General features: G+C 41.2%; 1 protein-coding gene across 7 annotated transcripts in view; it reads right to left on the reverse strand.

The window, feature by feature from the left end:
* The window catches only part of kif6 (kinesin family member 6), an 87,542-nt gene that overhangs the window by 53,377 nt on the left and 17,954 nt on the right, over positions 1-16,211 (reverse strand). For all 7 annotated transcript variants that reach the window (XR_014273264.1, XR_014273265.1, XM_082516977.1 and 4 more), the window contains 5 exons: positions 12,776-12,982; positions 10,816-10,959; positions 10,457-10,543; positions 3,227-3,330; positions 258-363 (listed from right to left, as the gene is read on the reverse strand). Coding sequence is in view for 5 of the 7 variants with exons in the window: in XM_082516977.1 (XP_082373103.1) it covers positions 258-363; positions 3,227-3,330; positions 10,457-10,543; positions 10,816-10,959; positions 12,776-12,982 (648 nt within the window). In the remaining 2 variants the exon portion in view is untranslated. The remainder of the gene's footprint in view (positions 1-257; positions 364-3,226; positions 3,331-10,456; positions 10,544-10,815; positions 10,960-12,775; positions 12,983-16,211) is intronic.

The raw sequence follows: 16,211 nt of genomic DNA on the forward strand, positions 1-16,211 counted from the left end.
ACAGTGATTTTACCGAATAATACGGGTAATGACCGATGCCTTGTTTCACACCTTGGGTCATGTGACAAGGCACATGATCAATAATGGGTCAACAACACTCTTAAGGGACAATCCCCAGTTTAAAACTCTCCACCATTTGGTTTTAAAACTGAAGAAGACTCTTGGATGAGAGGTGAGTGTCTTCACAAAACTTAAGTCCAGTCACTTTCTTTCCAAGCTCCTTAGACTGTACACATAGGTTACTGTGAATACATTACCTTTAGCAGGGAGAAGCAGTGCTGGATCTTTCTCATGTCTGGTCCCAGTGACAGTGTCACATCTGGATCGGGATCATCCAGATAAGCCTTAACGAGCTCCTCCAATCTAAACACGTGCACATAAACACACAGAGACCATCTAAGCAGTGCCACACTCCCTCTTATATTCTTCCTCACTCAGCACTTAAACAGTTAAGATATACATTTGAGTAGTTTAAAATGTGGGTCTGGTCAAAGAAAACTATTTACTTAAACTTGTGTTTCAGCTCCACTGGGCCGGACTGTTGATAAACTATCATTAAACGATAGTCCAAACATTAGTTCTTCAAGATCTGGAAGCGGCCACAGGAAAAGAGCAGGAGGCAAGTGCCCAAACCCATCCAATGTAGACACGACAGTGTGTGGTTTTTATTTTTTGTTCAACACAAGAACATGCAAGGTTTACATGATGAAGGACTTAAAACAAACGCAGCGGTCCTGTTTCAGGGTCCTGCAAGACATCAGTGGTTTCATGAACCTTAAGAATGCCCTTGGATGCAATGTTCAATACTTTGCAAGAGGAAAGAAATACACACTGGAATCGGAAACTTTCCAAGAAGTGGCTCAACTGTGTGTGATGTGAGCCGTTATCAAGCAAGTGTAGCAAACTAACACTGCTTGTTAAAACATTTACTTTGACTTTAGCTTGTATAGAAGTGGACTGACACAGAAGTGTCTTTTGGAAACACAAAAGCCCAGCAGTCCCGAGGATGTGTGTGCGTTTGGAACTGTGACAGTAAATAACCCAGGATATGTGCAATCGATCAGCGCAGGAAATGAGTGGGGACATCAAATAGAGAGGAAACGACAACAAAAAAACTCCAGCAAATGTGGTCATAATAGATACTATTAAAGATTCCCAGTGTGAGTTTGGCACAAACAGAGGCAAATCAAGGATAATCACCTGGGTAGAGAGGAAATAATAAAACGGGTGAACTGTGGGGGCGAAGGCATGGGAAATGCATCAGCATTTGAGGAGCAATCTGCCAAATCCTCCATGAAACCTCTGGTCTGAACCCTGGCCCTGCCCGACTGCCTGGGTCAGTCTGCCACTTGAGTACAGCAGCAGAAATAAAGCAGCGCTGGGAAACGCCATGAGATCTGGTTAAGCCGCACTGAGCAAGACTTCAATTCAGCACCAATGTGAAGCCAGCACCATAAGTTATATACGCACATTAGGCAGTCCCCAAATACTTATAAATCACCAGACATTTTTCCTTAAGAATCTGTGGGTTTGAGCTTTGCAAATACAAATTACAGTTCATAAAGTATACTCTGCACTTTTCTGTGTGTCTGAGGATCAACACAGCACTCTCTAGGCCTGAAAATGAAGGAAACGCTTCAGTGAAATGCAAAACGACTATCCCAACAGACCTCAATGTTAAATATTCAGCTTTACATCAGAAATAGACATGTTCACAGTTAACTACAGAAAATAGTTTGGTCTCCACTCCAATGATCAAATTAATAATTATAATAATAATTTGATTATAATATTAGGGGCTGATGAAACAATGAAATTGTTTGTTACTTAGCATTAATTAGCAGGTACCTGTACTTCTGTGTAGCACCTATACATACATGCCAACCCACCTGATTTTTCCGTGAGAATCCCGAATTTCAGTGCCCCTCCCGAAAATCTCCCAGCACCACGATTCTCCCAAATTTCTCCCGATTTTCTCCCGATTTTCCACTCGGACAACAAAATTGAAAAACTATATCCCAGATTGGCCCAGCCAATTCCAGTTTCCAACAATGGCTACTACTACTGCAGCTACTTAGCTCAATATTACTCTTTACTCTTTTACTTTTAGCGTATTTTCAGGCGAGAATGTAGCTGTGCAAACTTCAAATATCTGAGCCGACGAGAACAGCAAACTCCCAGCACATTGTTTTCAAATTCGGTCTTTCGCTACTCAGGTTAAACATGATATATAAGTCACTTAAATAACTTAAACATGTTATTGTTTGGCCTTTTTCAGTGTTTTATTTGTTCATGAGTAAATCGATTTGGCTGAGATTAAAGTTATTAGATTAGATTAGATAAAATAAAACTTTATTAATCCCTCAGGTGGGTTCCTCCGGGGTTTTTTACACAGCTGAATAAACGTCAAACAGAAAACTGATTAAACAGAAGTGTGAGATGGTCGAAAATCTACGCCAGCGTCTGGTTATATTTTAGATAGTAAGGAGCAGACGGCAGAGTTTCACTTCACCGAAAGATCTCGTGATGTAATTCTGAAGGCTAGACCATCCAATTTCACCGTCACTCATTTCCAGTCTACCCAGCTTTCGGAGGACCTGGCCCACTTAGAGCGCGAAGGCCGGGTCCGGTCAGGTGGACGCAGCCTCTGAATTTGGACACCCCCGCTGTTTCCGGCCGGACAATGATAATGGTGTCATTTAACTTATTTTATCCGATAAATAAACATTGTAAAATTCAAGTGTTTTGTATATATATCTATATGTATACCACCCCCCCAACAGCCCTTTTGAATGTCTCCCTAATTCTGAGGTCTCAAGGTTGGTAAGAATGCAGCTATACAGTTTGTTGATGCAGCTTGCAAACAAAACCGCTTAGTGTTTGCGCTTAACCTTCCACCCTCTAATCCAAATATGGTCATATCTGACTCAGTGAAACTAAATGGCACAAAGATTTTAACTAAGCACTAATTAGCAATATCTGTGTCTGTGTGATCTTCATCTGATCATCTTCTGGCACAGAAAACAACATGATGATGGTGATAACACTAATGCAGAACCCACATATCATTATGTGACGTCACACCGGCTACTTCCATCTTTTACATACAGTCTGTGGAGCTTGGATACACGTTTGAGCTGCTCTACATTCTTAGTTAACTCGAGAACAACATCTGACGATGCAACGATTAAAAGTACGAGGACTTTAAAAAGTAGAGGTGACGTACTTCTGGATCTCCTCTGGAGTTAGTCGGTCGTCTCTTTGCTCTCCAGTCACCATGGCCAGCTCCTCCTTAAGAGACAGGATCTCTCTTTTCAAACTTGCTATCAGCTGAAATACACACCATATACACAGAAAGTGGGGATTAATGCACACATTTGCAAGTACAGTACTCCACACAGACAGACGCTCATACACAAGCACGTGCAGACAGAAACTATCCAGCTGCTGCCAACTGATGAGACAATCCTGCTGAAAATAATCTTGCGGCTTATGTTGCTGATGCTTTCTGAGGTCAAACTTAAGTGATTCCAGACAAGTGGATACTCGAAGAAGAAAAATGCAGAAAGCAAAACACAAAATAGCATTAAACCTCAACGGTGGCTGTCTCTCCACACGTGTTTGGTAAGGACTCAGCAAGCCAACAGGCTGCTGGCTGTCCGGGTCTGGTTACTCTATATATACGTATAAAAAGAAAAGTATGACACCAAGCCCAGACACGGATTCTTAAATAAGTACTTAGATAGCCAGGTTTGGGAAAAAAATAGTTACAAGAAGAATTTATATTAATGTTTAAAAAATCATAAGCCTGAGAAACACTACTGATCAAAAAAGGTGTTTTTATTTAGAGCAAGAAGCCTCGTTCGAGTGATTTACACTGACAGCAGTATGCTTGTTTATCACTGAGAACCAAGGCTCCTAGAGAGATTTTTTTGATTAAAGAGGCTCAATAACAAAAGATAAAAGTGAATTCACCACCACAACCTTTACTCTCTGGAGATAAGTCTGCCTCTTTTGAAAGGCTCTATGCCTAAAGAGGTCAGTCTAAGCAGCCTCGTGTCAGTCTAGCAGAGGATTAACTGCCATCTGGCTACCTAACACGTAAAGGATTAGTCAGTCAGTGATCACAGATTTGGACACTGCTCATCTCATGGGACAGTGTCAGTTCAGCTTGGTTTCATGAATGTGTTAATGCTCTATTAACTCTGATTAATTCACTAAAACGCGAGATACCAGTGACTCTGGTGATACTGGGGATAATGGTATGATGAGACATGATTTGGTTAATCGTTTAAGGTCCTCTGAACTAATACTGCCAATCACCCACAAAAACATTTTAAACAGGAAATGTGCTTCTTATCCTTAAAGTGTCAGACTGATCAGGGAATTGGCTCCACACGAGGAAAAGATTTGTGTGCAGAAAGAGAACAAATTGTTACAACTTACAAAAGATTTTACTGCATGCTTGCATCATCTTAACACCAAAAGATAGATAAACATTTGACTCTGTGATACTTTGATCAGCAGCAAATTCATTTTTTATCCATTATGACCGTGTTTCTCTATAAAAGTAAAAAAAGAACCTCTACTTTGCAGATGTGTAATAATGCAATGACATGGGACCAATTCACCACAACAGTTACATTGTGCATAGGCAGTACAATATTAAACAGAGAGAAGAACACTAATCAGGTGATTTCCTATGAGCAGCACTTGGGGACAGTGGGAAGGAAAAACTCCTTTTAACAGGAAGAGCTCTCCAAAATAACCAGGTTGAAGGATGATGAGCAAGAGGTCAGAGGTGAGTCCAATTCTCATGTGCCACGACCTAACGTAAAGTGCTATGGTAAACTGAAAATGTAGATCCGGACAGCAAAAACATTGTGAATGACTGGCTCAATAACTTGGTATTTACACACTGGAAATCTGTTCAAAAAGAGGAAACAGTCCCAAAAGAGAAAAACAGAGACATGCAATTACATGTTAATGGTGGGGAAAATAGTCAGTCAATGGATCATGAAATTACTGAAATGAAGCCAAACCCACTGTAATAAAAATTTTACATAAATCCCCAAATGAAACAACACACTAAACCCTCTAAAAACACAAGTGGCCATTGTTCTTTTTGCTAAAACCCCCTTACTTAAGGGTAAATCCTACTTAAATATCTCAACAGCAAAGAGCAAAGGGAATAGAAATTAGCGACTGTGTGCAAGTCAGTGCCACTCCTGACACAGAACTGCTAAAGAGTTAAAGGTCAGTGAGAATTAAATCAAGGACAAAGGTCAGACTGAGTGTCAACCTCAAACTGAAAAGCCAAAGCAGCCAGACACTCGAACACAACTTGAGACGCTTCTGAAAAGAAACAGATCTGTTGTGTGTTTTTGGAAAGGCGTGACTTTGCTGTTTCAACCTCAATCACCCCACATCATCCCATCCCTGTATTTATTGTATGCTTTAACACCAAACACCACATCTGACCACTCTTCACCAGAGCCGCTCCCTGTATCTCCTTTTTGGAGCTCGTGGTCTGATGTAATTCTTCCAGCTGCATCCCCAAAAGCTGCCCACCAGTTGTTGGTCAGCAGAATTGCGCAGTCTATTTCAGAGCGCCAAGCCCACACTGGCACCACAGTTTCAGGGCAGGCTCTGAATAAAAACGGACTCAAACCATGTGACTGATGATGTCAGCAAACCCTATGGAAACCCAACAACACAAATCTGATGATAGAAGAAACATCTAGATGTTCATTTTCCCTCTTTCTCTCTACCTTTATGTCTGTCACAGTCTATGTACTGACAAACACAATTAACTTTGAAACATTAAACAGGCCTAACTTTAAATTATACCTCCTCTTCTTGAAAACATACCCTCTATCCTGTGCACATAACCACCCACACTAAAGTGTAAGCACTGCAGTATAACCCGGAATATAACCACAGGTTACACCTTAAAAATGTATATGTGCAGCGTTACGCAGTATGCCACTCACAAACATGCTGCTATTATGGGGCCTCTTTTATAAAGGAAGATTAGGCAAAATTTCCCATTACAACTAACTGTGTGCTAGGTTTTCATCCTCCACAACAAAATGCGAACACATGGGCTGAATTTCTTGTGTCATATGGCACTACTTTGGTATTACAGACTAAAACAAGAAGCACTGCACTGAACCAGTGATTCCCAAGCAGGAGTACGAGTAACCCAAGGGGTATACTACTAAAGCACCAACTTGGGGTACAGCTAATCAGAGCTGTCTTTTAAAGCTGGATGTTGTTTGCGTTTTTGTGAATACTGGCTTTAAGTTTAAGAGGGCCCCTAAGTTAACCTCTGCACAAATGCATAACCTCAAGCCAACATTTTTAACCCTTTTAAGAATTAAAGAAATATAAATAATGGGAGCATTAACACATAAATGCATCAGTGCGATGTGACTGTTACAATAGCTGCTGACAATCTCCACTGATGAATGCAGATTGGGATCAGCCGGGTCTAAATGAAGGATTAACGCCAACATCAGTGCTCTTAGAGGAACTAACCGATGCAGCCTTATATGGTGCGGCCACTGTGGCTGACTTAATCATCATCACAGGTCACTTTCAACACCTCATTCTTTGCCTGTCAGTGAGAGACGTGTTCAGTGTTTTGTCTGGTCTGGCTGGTTTCCTGCTCCTCAGGATTTGAAGCCTGCAGGCTACAGTATAGGACCAGGACCAGACAAATCATTGTGAAAAGCAAACTTCAGGTTTTAAATCACCAAAGCCAGCGACTCCAAGACACAGTGCGCCTTCAGACGGGGCAGGCCAAAAATTGGAGTCAGTGTGTCCCCCCCAAACCACAATAAATGACATCACTCTATTCTGCATGCTGCGCTGCTGCTTGCTTTGCATTTTCCTCAGTAAACTGGGCCGAGAGATAGATGAGACAGAAGCAATGAACATAAAATGAGAAATACACTAAAAATCCATAAACAGAGACAAGAGGTTTGCCCATGGAGGTTGGGTTTGCCTGGAGCTGTAACTGTGCCGGACCCGACTGGGAGCAGCCAGACACTGTCACAATTACTGAGCCGGCCGCAGACTCTCTTAAAAATACCTCTGTGGGGTTTGCAAGTGGCCAGCCAACTCTTAGCAGCAGCAGTAATACAGTAGCTGTCGATAGGTTGGGAGCAGAGGAAGTATATACAGGAGTGATGACTCGCTACCATATATCTGCCCATTAGGCCTTTTTAACAACTACCAGGTTTGCAAACTGCAACAGTGGAAGGTGTGACAGGTATTCCAAAGTATCTAGTATAACTAGAATTACTATTTTGTTACTGTTTTTGAGAATTTAAATAAATTATTTCTGTGAGGCAAAGAGTAGCTTTGTTAAGAACAGTGTTATATAGTTTACCACAAATAGTGAAGGAGGGGCATCGTGCCAGAGGTTAACCTGGCTGTGATTATGTGATTTCCTATTATTAGTGAATGAAATAACAACGAAAAAGCCCCCAAGAGCTCAAAGCAGTCTCTAGGCTGCATTACCTTTTAAGCTAATAGTTGTTATGATCCTGGGTCGGTGATCCAGCATTTTGGTTTTTTGTGTTATCATTGAGCTTTGTTTTCTTCTAGGTTTTGACTGATAGGTTGATGGTTTGTTTTGTATTTCTAGTTCTCAGGTCCCTGTTTTCTGTCCCCTCTGTGTAGTTTCAAGTCTGTGCCCTTGAGCCAGGTGTATTTCTTGTTTTATTGTGAAGGTCCGTGTCTTATGTCAGTGTGTTGACTTTGCGTTTCCTCGTGTCTCCTTAGGTCTAATTTCTTCCGGCTGTGTTCCCACCTGTTCCTCGTACCCTCATGTTCTTGCCTGTGTATTTATAGCAGGTGTCCCCAATCCCAGTCCACGAGGGCCGGTGTCCCTGCAGGTTTTACATTTCACCCTGGGTCAACACACCTGAATCATATGATTAGTTCATTACCAGGCCTCTGGAGAATTACAAGACATGTTGAGAAGGTAATTTATCCATTTAAATCAGCTGTGATGGATCAAGGACACATCTAAAACCTGCAGGGACACCGGCCCTCGTGGACTGGGATTGGGGACCCCTGATTTATAGTGTGTCTCCTCATGTGCTCGTTGCTGATTTGTCAGTGTTTTTTCCTGCATCATTCTGTGTCATCTCCCCGCGTCTCCCTGCATTTCCGTTCAGGTTTCAGTTCTGCGTTTTGTTAGTTTTTTCCAGTTTAGGTTTTGCTTAGTTTCCACACCTTCGCTGTTTCTGTTTGTATCACCACCTTATGAATAAACTCACTTGCATCTCAGCTGCCTGCATCTTGGGTCCTAATTCTCCACCTCCACACGTCTGCCACTGCGGACGTGACAGTAGTATTGTATTTTCTATATATTCATGTTGTTTTCATTGCTTTTTTTAAACACACGTTTGTACTGATAATGACATGACTATTAACCGCACTGTTAACTGCAAGCTTTTTATACAATATTATGCGACAATGTATTTCTAACTAAGTAGATAGCTCAATTGTTTTCACTTGACTTCTTTCTTCAAAGGTATTTTGGGATCAATTTAAAAGAAAGGCACATGTGAAATGTGATAGTTTGATGCAAATTATAACGTGATAAATAGAATCCCCATCTGCCAGCACCATCTCCTACAAAAACAAAGGCAGTAGAATTTTAAGCAAAGCTTTAAAGATAAAATACATTTTAAGAAAGTTTGACCTTATTTGACCTTGAAGAGGTCAGTGATCCAAAGTAATGTGATATTTTGAATTGTCATATATCTTTGTCTTTACCTTTCCATATGTTGTCAATACAAAAAATGACAGTAAGAAAATAGCTCTATACAGCATTGTCATCATTTTGACCTTGGGATCATCTAGTGACCTTGAAAGAGAGGTCAGGGGTCAAATATGAAATGAATATGAATATTACTTGTAAGAATCATAGTTTCTAGCTTATTATGCTTTTTGTCAGTTTTAAACCAATAATTCATTAAGTTGACCTTGAAGACCTCAGTGGATGAAAGGCAAATTTCAATGGATTGTTAACATGACCCCACTCTCAACACGTTCTCACTCCCAAAGCGTAACATTTTACGCTAGGTGACAAATCGTCAATATATTACGCTTCCGGGCACCCAACACGTCCCTACATTACGAGATCGGAAAAATGAGGAAACATGAGAACCGTTTGGAATGAATCTACGCATGTACGTTCATTTTACTTAAATCGCTTTGGAAAACACTATCTAACGTCATTAAAGCGCTGGTTAAGAAGTGAACTCTGAGCCTGTCTCCAGCCGGAGACAGGAAGGGCACTGTCCATCCACCTGGAAAAAGTTCTGGGAATTGCTCTTCCCTCGGCGGAGCATGGTCCACTGTAAGGCACTCATCTCCTCCTGATGAGCCCTGTTTTTTTGTTAGTTTTTGTCCTGTGTTGCTACTTATTTGTGTAGAGTTTATATCCCCTGTAGGCTTTGTTATTATAAGTAAATTGAATGAACTGTTATCAGGTATGTGATTAATGAGTGTATTTTAGGGATGAGGTTAGGGTTAGGGCTGAAATACATAGCTGGATTGTGTATTACCGCGGGACTGTCATTCTACTAGATTTCATCCATAACCCGGCATGTAGCATAAGAACGCGGACGGTCACCTTTCACGTTCCTCAGGAACGCCGCGGGACTTGACAAATCGTCAGTATATAATGCCTCGGGAGTGAGAACGGGCTGCCACTCTACACCCCTACAAGTTTTAATCAGAATTTATTCAAAACTTCCTGAGGTATTGCTTATTCCTTGCTAAATTAATAATTACCAGTACCACCCCTGAAAAAGTATTATTAGTTAATCCCAAATATATAGATACCAAATAAAAATAATGATGTTCAGCCGACTACCCACTCTTGGTTTAAAAAAAAAAGTCTCCTCATAACTACACCTGGGGAAACACTACTCAGTGAGGAGTGCAATGTGTAATTTCTGCTTCCTTGCATGACTGTGTGAAGGACATATGTATACACCAGCTGAATATTTTCTCAAGAGGCTGGGAATTATTGGGAGAGAATATGCCATAACAGAATTGGAGGCATGTAAACAAGACAGAGAGAGATTGCAAACAGGACGTGTGAGCAGTCTAAATATCACAAGATGGACGGGCGTCCACATGTTGAGGGTGGAAAACGGCTTCTTTCAGACTGACTGTGTCACAATGGAAAAACTAACTTGGTGCTGGAAACCCAAAGAGGACACTTAAGCACATGGTGGGTTACACTTAGTTTAGAAACTGGATTCTCACTGCCGTTCATTTGCCGATCAATTTAAGGTCTGGAAGCTTAAGGGAGGGTCTGGCCAAAATAAAACGGCACATTAAGTCATGGATCTGTGGTGTGATTGTGCAGCTCAGCGTCAGAATTCCGAGGGCCTGGCGAAGCAGCGAGAGCGTCTGATTGTCTCACCAGCGCAGGATCCAGTTCTTCGTTCAGTATCGCCTCGTTCTTGATGACAGCCACACGTTGTGCGAAGCGACACGTCGAGATGGACTCCTGAGGAAAATAGTTTGAAAAATCTGTCAGTGATCTGATCTGTCAATAGGAGGGGGAAAAATGAATACCCCTGATTACACCATAATTTAGTAATCATGTGATACTGTACATTTCCTCAAAGGAATGCATGCAGAGACTCAACAAAGGTAACAACAGTTTCTCTACGAAGCCCACCGACAAAAGTAGTGTCCTAAAACTACAATAAAGTATTGTTTTTTGAGGGAATCTAAGAGACTTGTGTCTGAACATGTCCTCATTGTAACCATGCTTACCTCGAGGTTCCTTCTCTCAACTGCCATAGTGGCAATCATGGTGGTCATGCAGTTGCCCCCAAGACTGTCCCTCAGAACAGACGTTAACATGGAGTTTCTGTAGGGAATATGGGAACGATTCTTCTCTGACAGTGCTATGATGACCTGAGGAAGAGAAAAGTGCTGACATGACTGAGAAATACCACGCAAACCAGGGAAAAGTTGGCACACGGCTCATGATTCAAAAGGCTGCCATTATTTTTGCATTATTTCTACAGTGTTAATCACATCTTCACTACATGAGACCTTTCTATCTGTACGCTGCTTACAGAATTCTACTGGCCAATCAGATATACATCTGTATGAAGAGCCGACGAGGGACGAACTGCAAAACAAAAAGCTTGAAAACAAAAATCGGGCATTCTCAGCCAACAGTTTAGCTTTTTAATATGTAGACTGGAAATGTCCACGCCCAAATCCTACAAATATGGGCCAGAGACTAAAAGACTACATACACAGAAAAAGGGTAAGAGTCATGTGTTGAGTAGCATTGTTGGGTTTATTACCAATGGGCTTAAAAAGCTTAAAAATTAAGCCACTGATGAAGTGGCAAAAATTGCAGTTTTTCTAATGGCCACTTGAAGCTGGCTCCAAAATCCCTTTAGACTTTCATGTTAAGATTTCCAACTTTACAGCATTAAAGAGCCTATTTAAAGCCTGGCCTCTTTTTTGACCTCTATGGATACGTTTTAACATTTGCAAGTGAATATTATTTATAACTGCTTAACATGGATAACTGAGATAGGTGTGCTGACACAGTCTGCCACCCTTCATCCATTAGTTTGGCCATTAAACTACATCTTTACACAGTGTTTGTGTGTGTGTGTGTGTGTGTGTGTGTGTGTGTGTGTGTGTGTGTGTGTGTGTGTGTGTGTGTGTGTTTGTGTGTGTGTGCGTGTGTGTGCAGTTGATGCCATTTGGAGCATTTTCAATGGCTTATCTGTGGTATATAGCAGCGGTCTCCAACCTTTTTTGCGCCACGGACCGGTTTATGCCCGACAATATTTTCATGGACCGGCCTTTAAGGTGTTGCGGATAAATACAACAAAATAAAACTAGTACCGGTACCGAAAAAAAGAAAATTTATTCATAACACACGTGAAAAGACCAAGTAAAAACCGAGTAAACAATAAAAACGATAACAAAATAACGCTGAAAACCGATAAAAACCCTGAAAACTATACATTTCACACCTGAGCCTCAACTCTCGCTGCCCGGTACCAAACGACTCACGGACCGGTACCGGTCCGAGGCCCAGGGGTTGGGGACCGCTGGTATAGCGCATCCAAGCAGTCTATGCTTCAGTTTAGTGAGTAAAATTCAACCATTTTATTAGTCCTTTATTTGTTACCTGTTACTCAATATGTGTGTCTGCGCATTGCATCTGTTCAGTTTATGAATGCAGTTTGCTAACCAAACTGCCTCCATTCTCAACAATGTAATGAATTGTACATCAATTGTTACTCTTTAAAAAAGCAATATTCTACACTACTTATTTACTCGATGTAGAAAGTAATTTATTTCTCTACTAGTTTTGCAGTACTCTGCAAAATCTCCAGGGATAAACTGTCAACCTGGCGGAGTGTGCACGATATCATAGGAAACACACTGCAGCCACTCTCAGTATATGAGTGCACAGTGTCTTTGAGTCAGCCCAGGGCTTCAAAACGGGCCTTCACAAATCAGTGGGAGATTTCACAGTGGCTATTTCCATCTTTTTTTATCCAGTCAATGTTATTAACTCACAGGGAGTAGTACAAATGAAGCAACTGAAGTCCTTGGGGAAAGAGCTAAATTTCTGTTTGGTATCAGTAACAAGAAAACAAACATTAAACCAACTGATAGATTATATCTTTACACTAAACATGTTTTTTTTATTCTAATCTGTATTAATATATAACAAAGAAAAAAAAGAGCCTACCTGTTCCAGGTAATGGAGAGAGAGGTTGATATACTTTGCATCGGTGAGCAGCTGCCCATTTAAACCAGTCTTGCTAACTCGGTCCGATCCTGCCAGATCCACCAGGTGGAGCTTGGATCGCCGCAGGGTGGCTGAACCAGGTTCACGCCTGCATAGGTGCACAGTGAATATACAGTGGGAACGAGTGGACGCCTGGTTCATGGGAGTCTGAGGATGACAAAAGTGGTCAAGTGACAAGAACAGATTTTAAAATAATGTTGCAGTTGCAGGTTTGTGAGAGAGTAATAATCCTGAATCCTGATAAACTGGCACACGTGGTGAAACCAGAAAAACAAAGGGGGGAATTAATTCTTCATTTCTGGTATTTTCCAATTCAAACAACAACAAAAAAACACGTTCCCTTTGATTCTTTTTTTTTTCTTGTTCCCACTCATTTATAGATCAAAGTCACAGCATGTGCAACCAATGCGCGGTGAACACATGGTAGCGGCTTGACAAAAGCTGAGGCTGATTTTCAGAAGGCCACTGGAACAGCAGAAAGCAGGTTGAGACCAGAAGGAAACAGAAATAGAGCATGAGTCACTCTGCACAAACAAGTTTTATTAACTAGAGGAGGATGAGGGCATTGCTGACAGAATAAACGGAGGAAATGGACATTCACTGACATAGCGCTGAGCATGCACTTCTTGCAGTTTGAACACATGATGCAGGTTTTATTAAGCAGCTTTTAATTAGAAAGGAGGTATGACACCTCCTTTCTAATCTCATCTTGTAACTCTCAGTCATCTAAGATATTGACATGAGCCACTTTTTCTCACTGCTAAAAAAGATCACCATAGACAGTCTAAAAAAGCTGCTCTGACTCTGACTTACTCTCGGCATAAAAGTGCCAACACCTGACTGTTAGGGTCATGACAGCTAGTGACAGATCTTTCACTATCTTAACCCTCTGCTGTCATCCCTTTCCTCAGTGCAAATTCCCTTCACTCTACACATGTCTATCTTTTCTCCATATTGTATCCCCAAAGTAACGTGAGGCAGCTCTTATATGTTGAGCTGGGATCGCATTTCTAATAGTTTTGCATAATGGGTCAAGGTTGGGGATAGTGTGTCCATGCTAAATTAGAGAATTTACTTCAGGAACCCTTTTCCATCTGTAGTCTTGTGGATATGGATATATGTTGTGGGACCTACCATGTAGACAGATGGAAAACTTGAGGTGGAAAACAGAGCAGTGATGTAAATGATAAGTAAGGATGATTATTAAATCAGAAAAAGCAAGACAGGGAGAAGCTGGCACAAGGGAGGCTTGCAGAAGCACAGCAAGCTAAAGATGTTTAAATATAGAAAGCATAAATGCTCAGGTTATATCCTGTCTTTTGCCCTGTGGCATTTGGAATGGGCTTCAGCCCCCCTTCCCGACAGGAGGGAAATGGATTGATGATAGGATGGATGAATGAACAGATGGATCATAGTTCCAGAAGTCATAGAGTAACTTAGCATATAAGCATGCAGGCACACTGGGGACACAATGGATATTAATAGTTATAAACAATGTGTCCACAGGGGAAAGTATCCCTATTCAAAACATATAAACTATGGAGTAACATCAGTAAAGTACAAGTTGTCCTCAATGGAGTCATGTCCTTTATTCTCACACATGCAGACCTTATGATAACCTCACACTAACCACACACAGTGTCGCAGGGGATCAACAGAAAGTGGTGCTACAAACTGCTAAATATATAGAGTTTGCTGATCCAAAATACTGAGAGGGAAGCTGAAATTTGGCTATTTGTGTACAAACATGTAAATAATTTTGATTCTGATTGGATTCTATTCTGGTTCTATGCACCCAGCTCACCCCCATAAGTTGGAGGGGAAATCTGAGAGAAGAGGAGAGGTCTAAGTCCGACATCGATGTGAAGCCGAAACAGAAAAGAGCAAATGAGAGGAAACCTTTCCTTGTGAAGCTAAGGTGTGTTTTTTTTTTTTTAAGTCCTGTTCAATAAAGTTGTGGAGGGGATTGTAAAGTCTCAAACCGAGTGAGCTCACTGCCTGCGGAGTGCGATGTGATCCGATGTGTCATCTATTAGCCACATGGCTGGGAGTAACAGAAGAAAGAAAGCATTGCTTTATTGGAGGGTCTGCATGGAGCAAGGACTTGATTCTGGCAGAGACCATTTGACCATGTGGAGGGTTCTTTGTTTGCTTCAGGCTCAAGAGAAACCTTCCTGTGATGAAGTCCCAAAGAGGACGAGTCAACAAAAGTCTGAATGTGGGTGGACAGCGGTGGGGTCTCCCCTGCTGCACATCGCAACCCTTTAAAAGTTTTATAATGAGACTTCTGAGAATGTGTTTGCACTGAAATATCCCTGAAGGTTTCACAGCAATTGACATAGGAAGCGTGTCAACCAAACAGATGCAAAACAAATGTAATATTGTTCAGGGTCCGGGCTCTGATACTGAGGGGGTCGCGGAAAGATCACATACAGAGTTATTTTCCACTCTTTGTGATTGTCCCACCGCCATTAATATAACCTCTGCTGAATTAGTCTCACCTGTGATCAAGTATTCTGTCCATCTCATTACTAGACTCTTATGTTTAACCTCGTCTGTTGCCAAACAGACTTGTTCTTGTCATAGTCGAGCAGGTGCTGTATTGAATTGTATTTTTATTGTTTCTAGTTTTTTTTTCTTCCCTCGTATTTTTAATTCCGCTGAATCCTTAATGTTCTTATTGCAGAACCTTTTGCTTGTTTCGTGGTTTTTAAATGCCTTTGGTGCTGCTCTCTCTGTCTCACATGTTTGTGTTACAATTCCTGTCTAGATGAGGCTCAGTGGAATAACTGCATTATTTGATGTTCATATTTTCCCTCATTTTGTGATACTCGTATGAAACACTACCTACTAAACATATTAAAAAGTTCCAGAAACTCAATCTTAGATCCTGAAACATCTACTATATTTTTTTTTACTTTGGTTTTGTTTCATGATAGCATCACAGCCGCACACTTCAACATTCTCATTAAGACTAAAGAGCCTGTTTGAAACCTGATTATCCAGTTCACTTTTACTGTCTGCTATTTACTTACAAACTACCGAAACGAGCAAACGAGGTGAGATCAGCCTTTTGCTCCAAAGCTCAGGTTGTAAAGCAAAAGCTGACCCACCGCATGTCTCATCAGCGTGGGGAGTCTGGGCGTCTGAGTGTGGAAAAAAACAACACCACAACATAAACATAAATTATAGAGAGAATGCTTGGTTTTACTGGGGAAAAAAACGGTAAAAAGGACCACATGGGACCAAAATAATATTTTAGATGGGTCTTAAGGTACCTTTTAGAACGCATATTGCATTTGTGGACAAAAAATGCCTTTTATGCTGCTTACCCCGGTAGTGGTTAGCGATATTTTTGTATGCTGCCTACAATCCT

Source organism: Aulonocara stuartgranti (genome assembly GCF_965226115.1).
Source record: "Aulonocara stuartgranti genome assembly, chromosome: 19".
NCBI lineage: Eukaryota > Metazoa > Chordata > Actinopteri > Cichliformes > Cichlidae > Aulonocara > Aulonocara stuartgranti.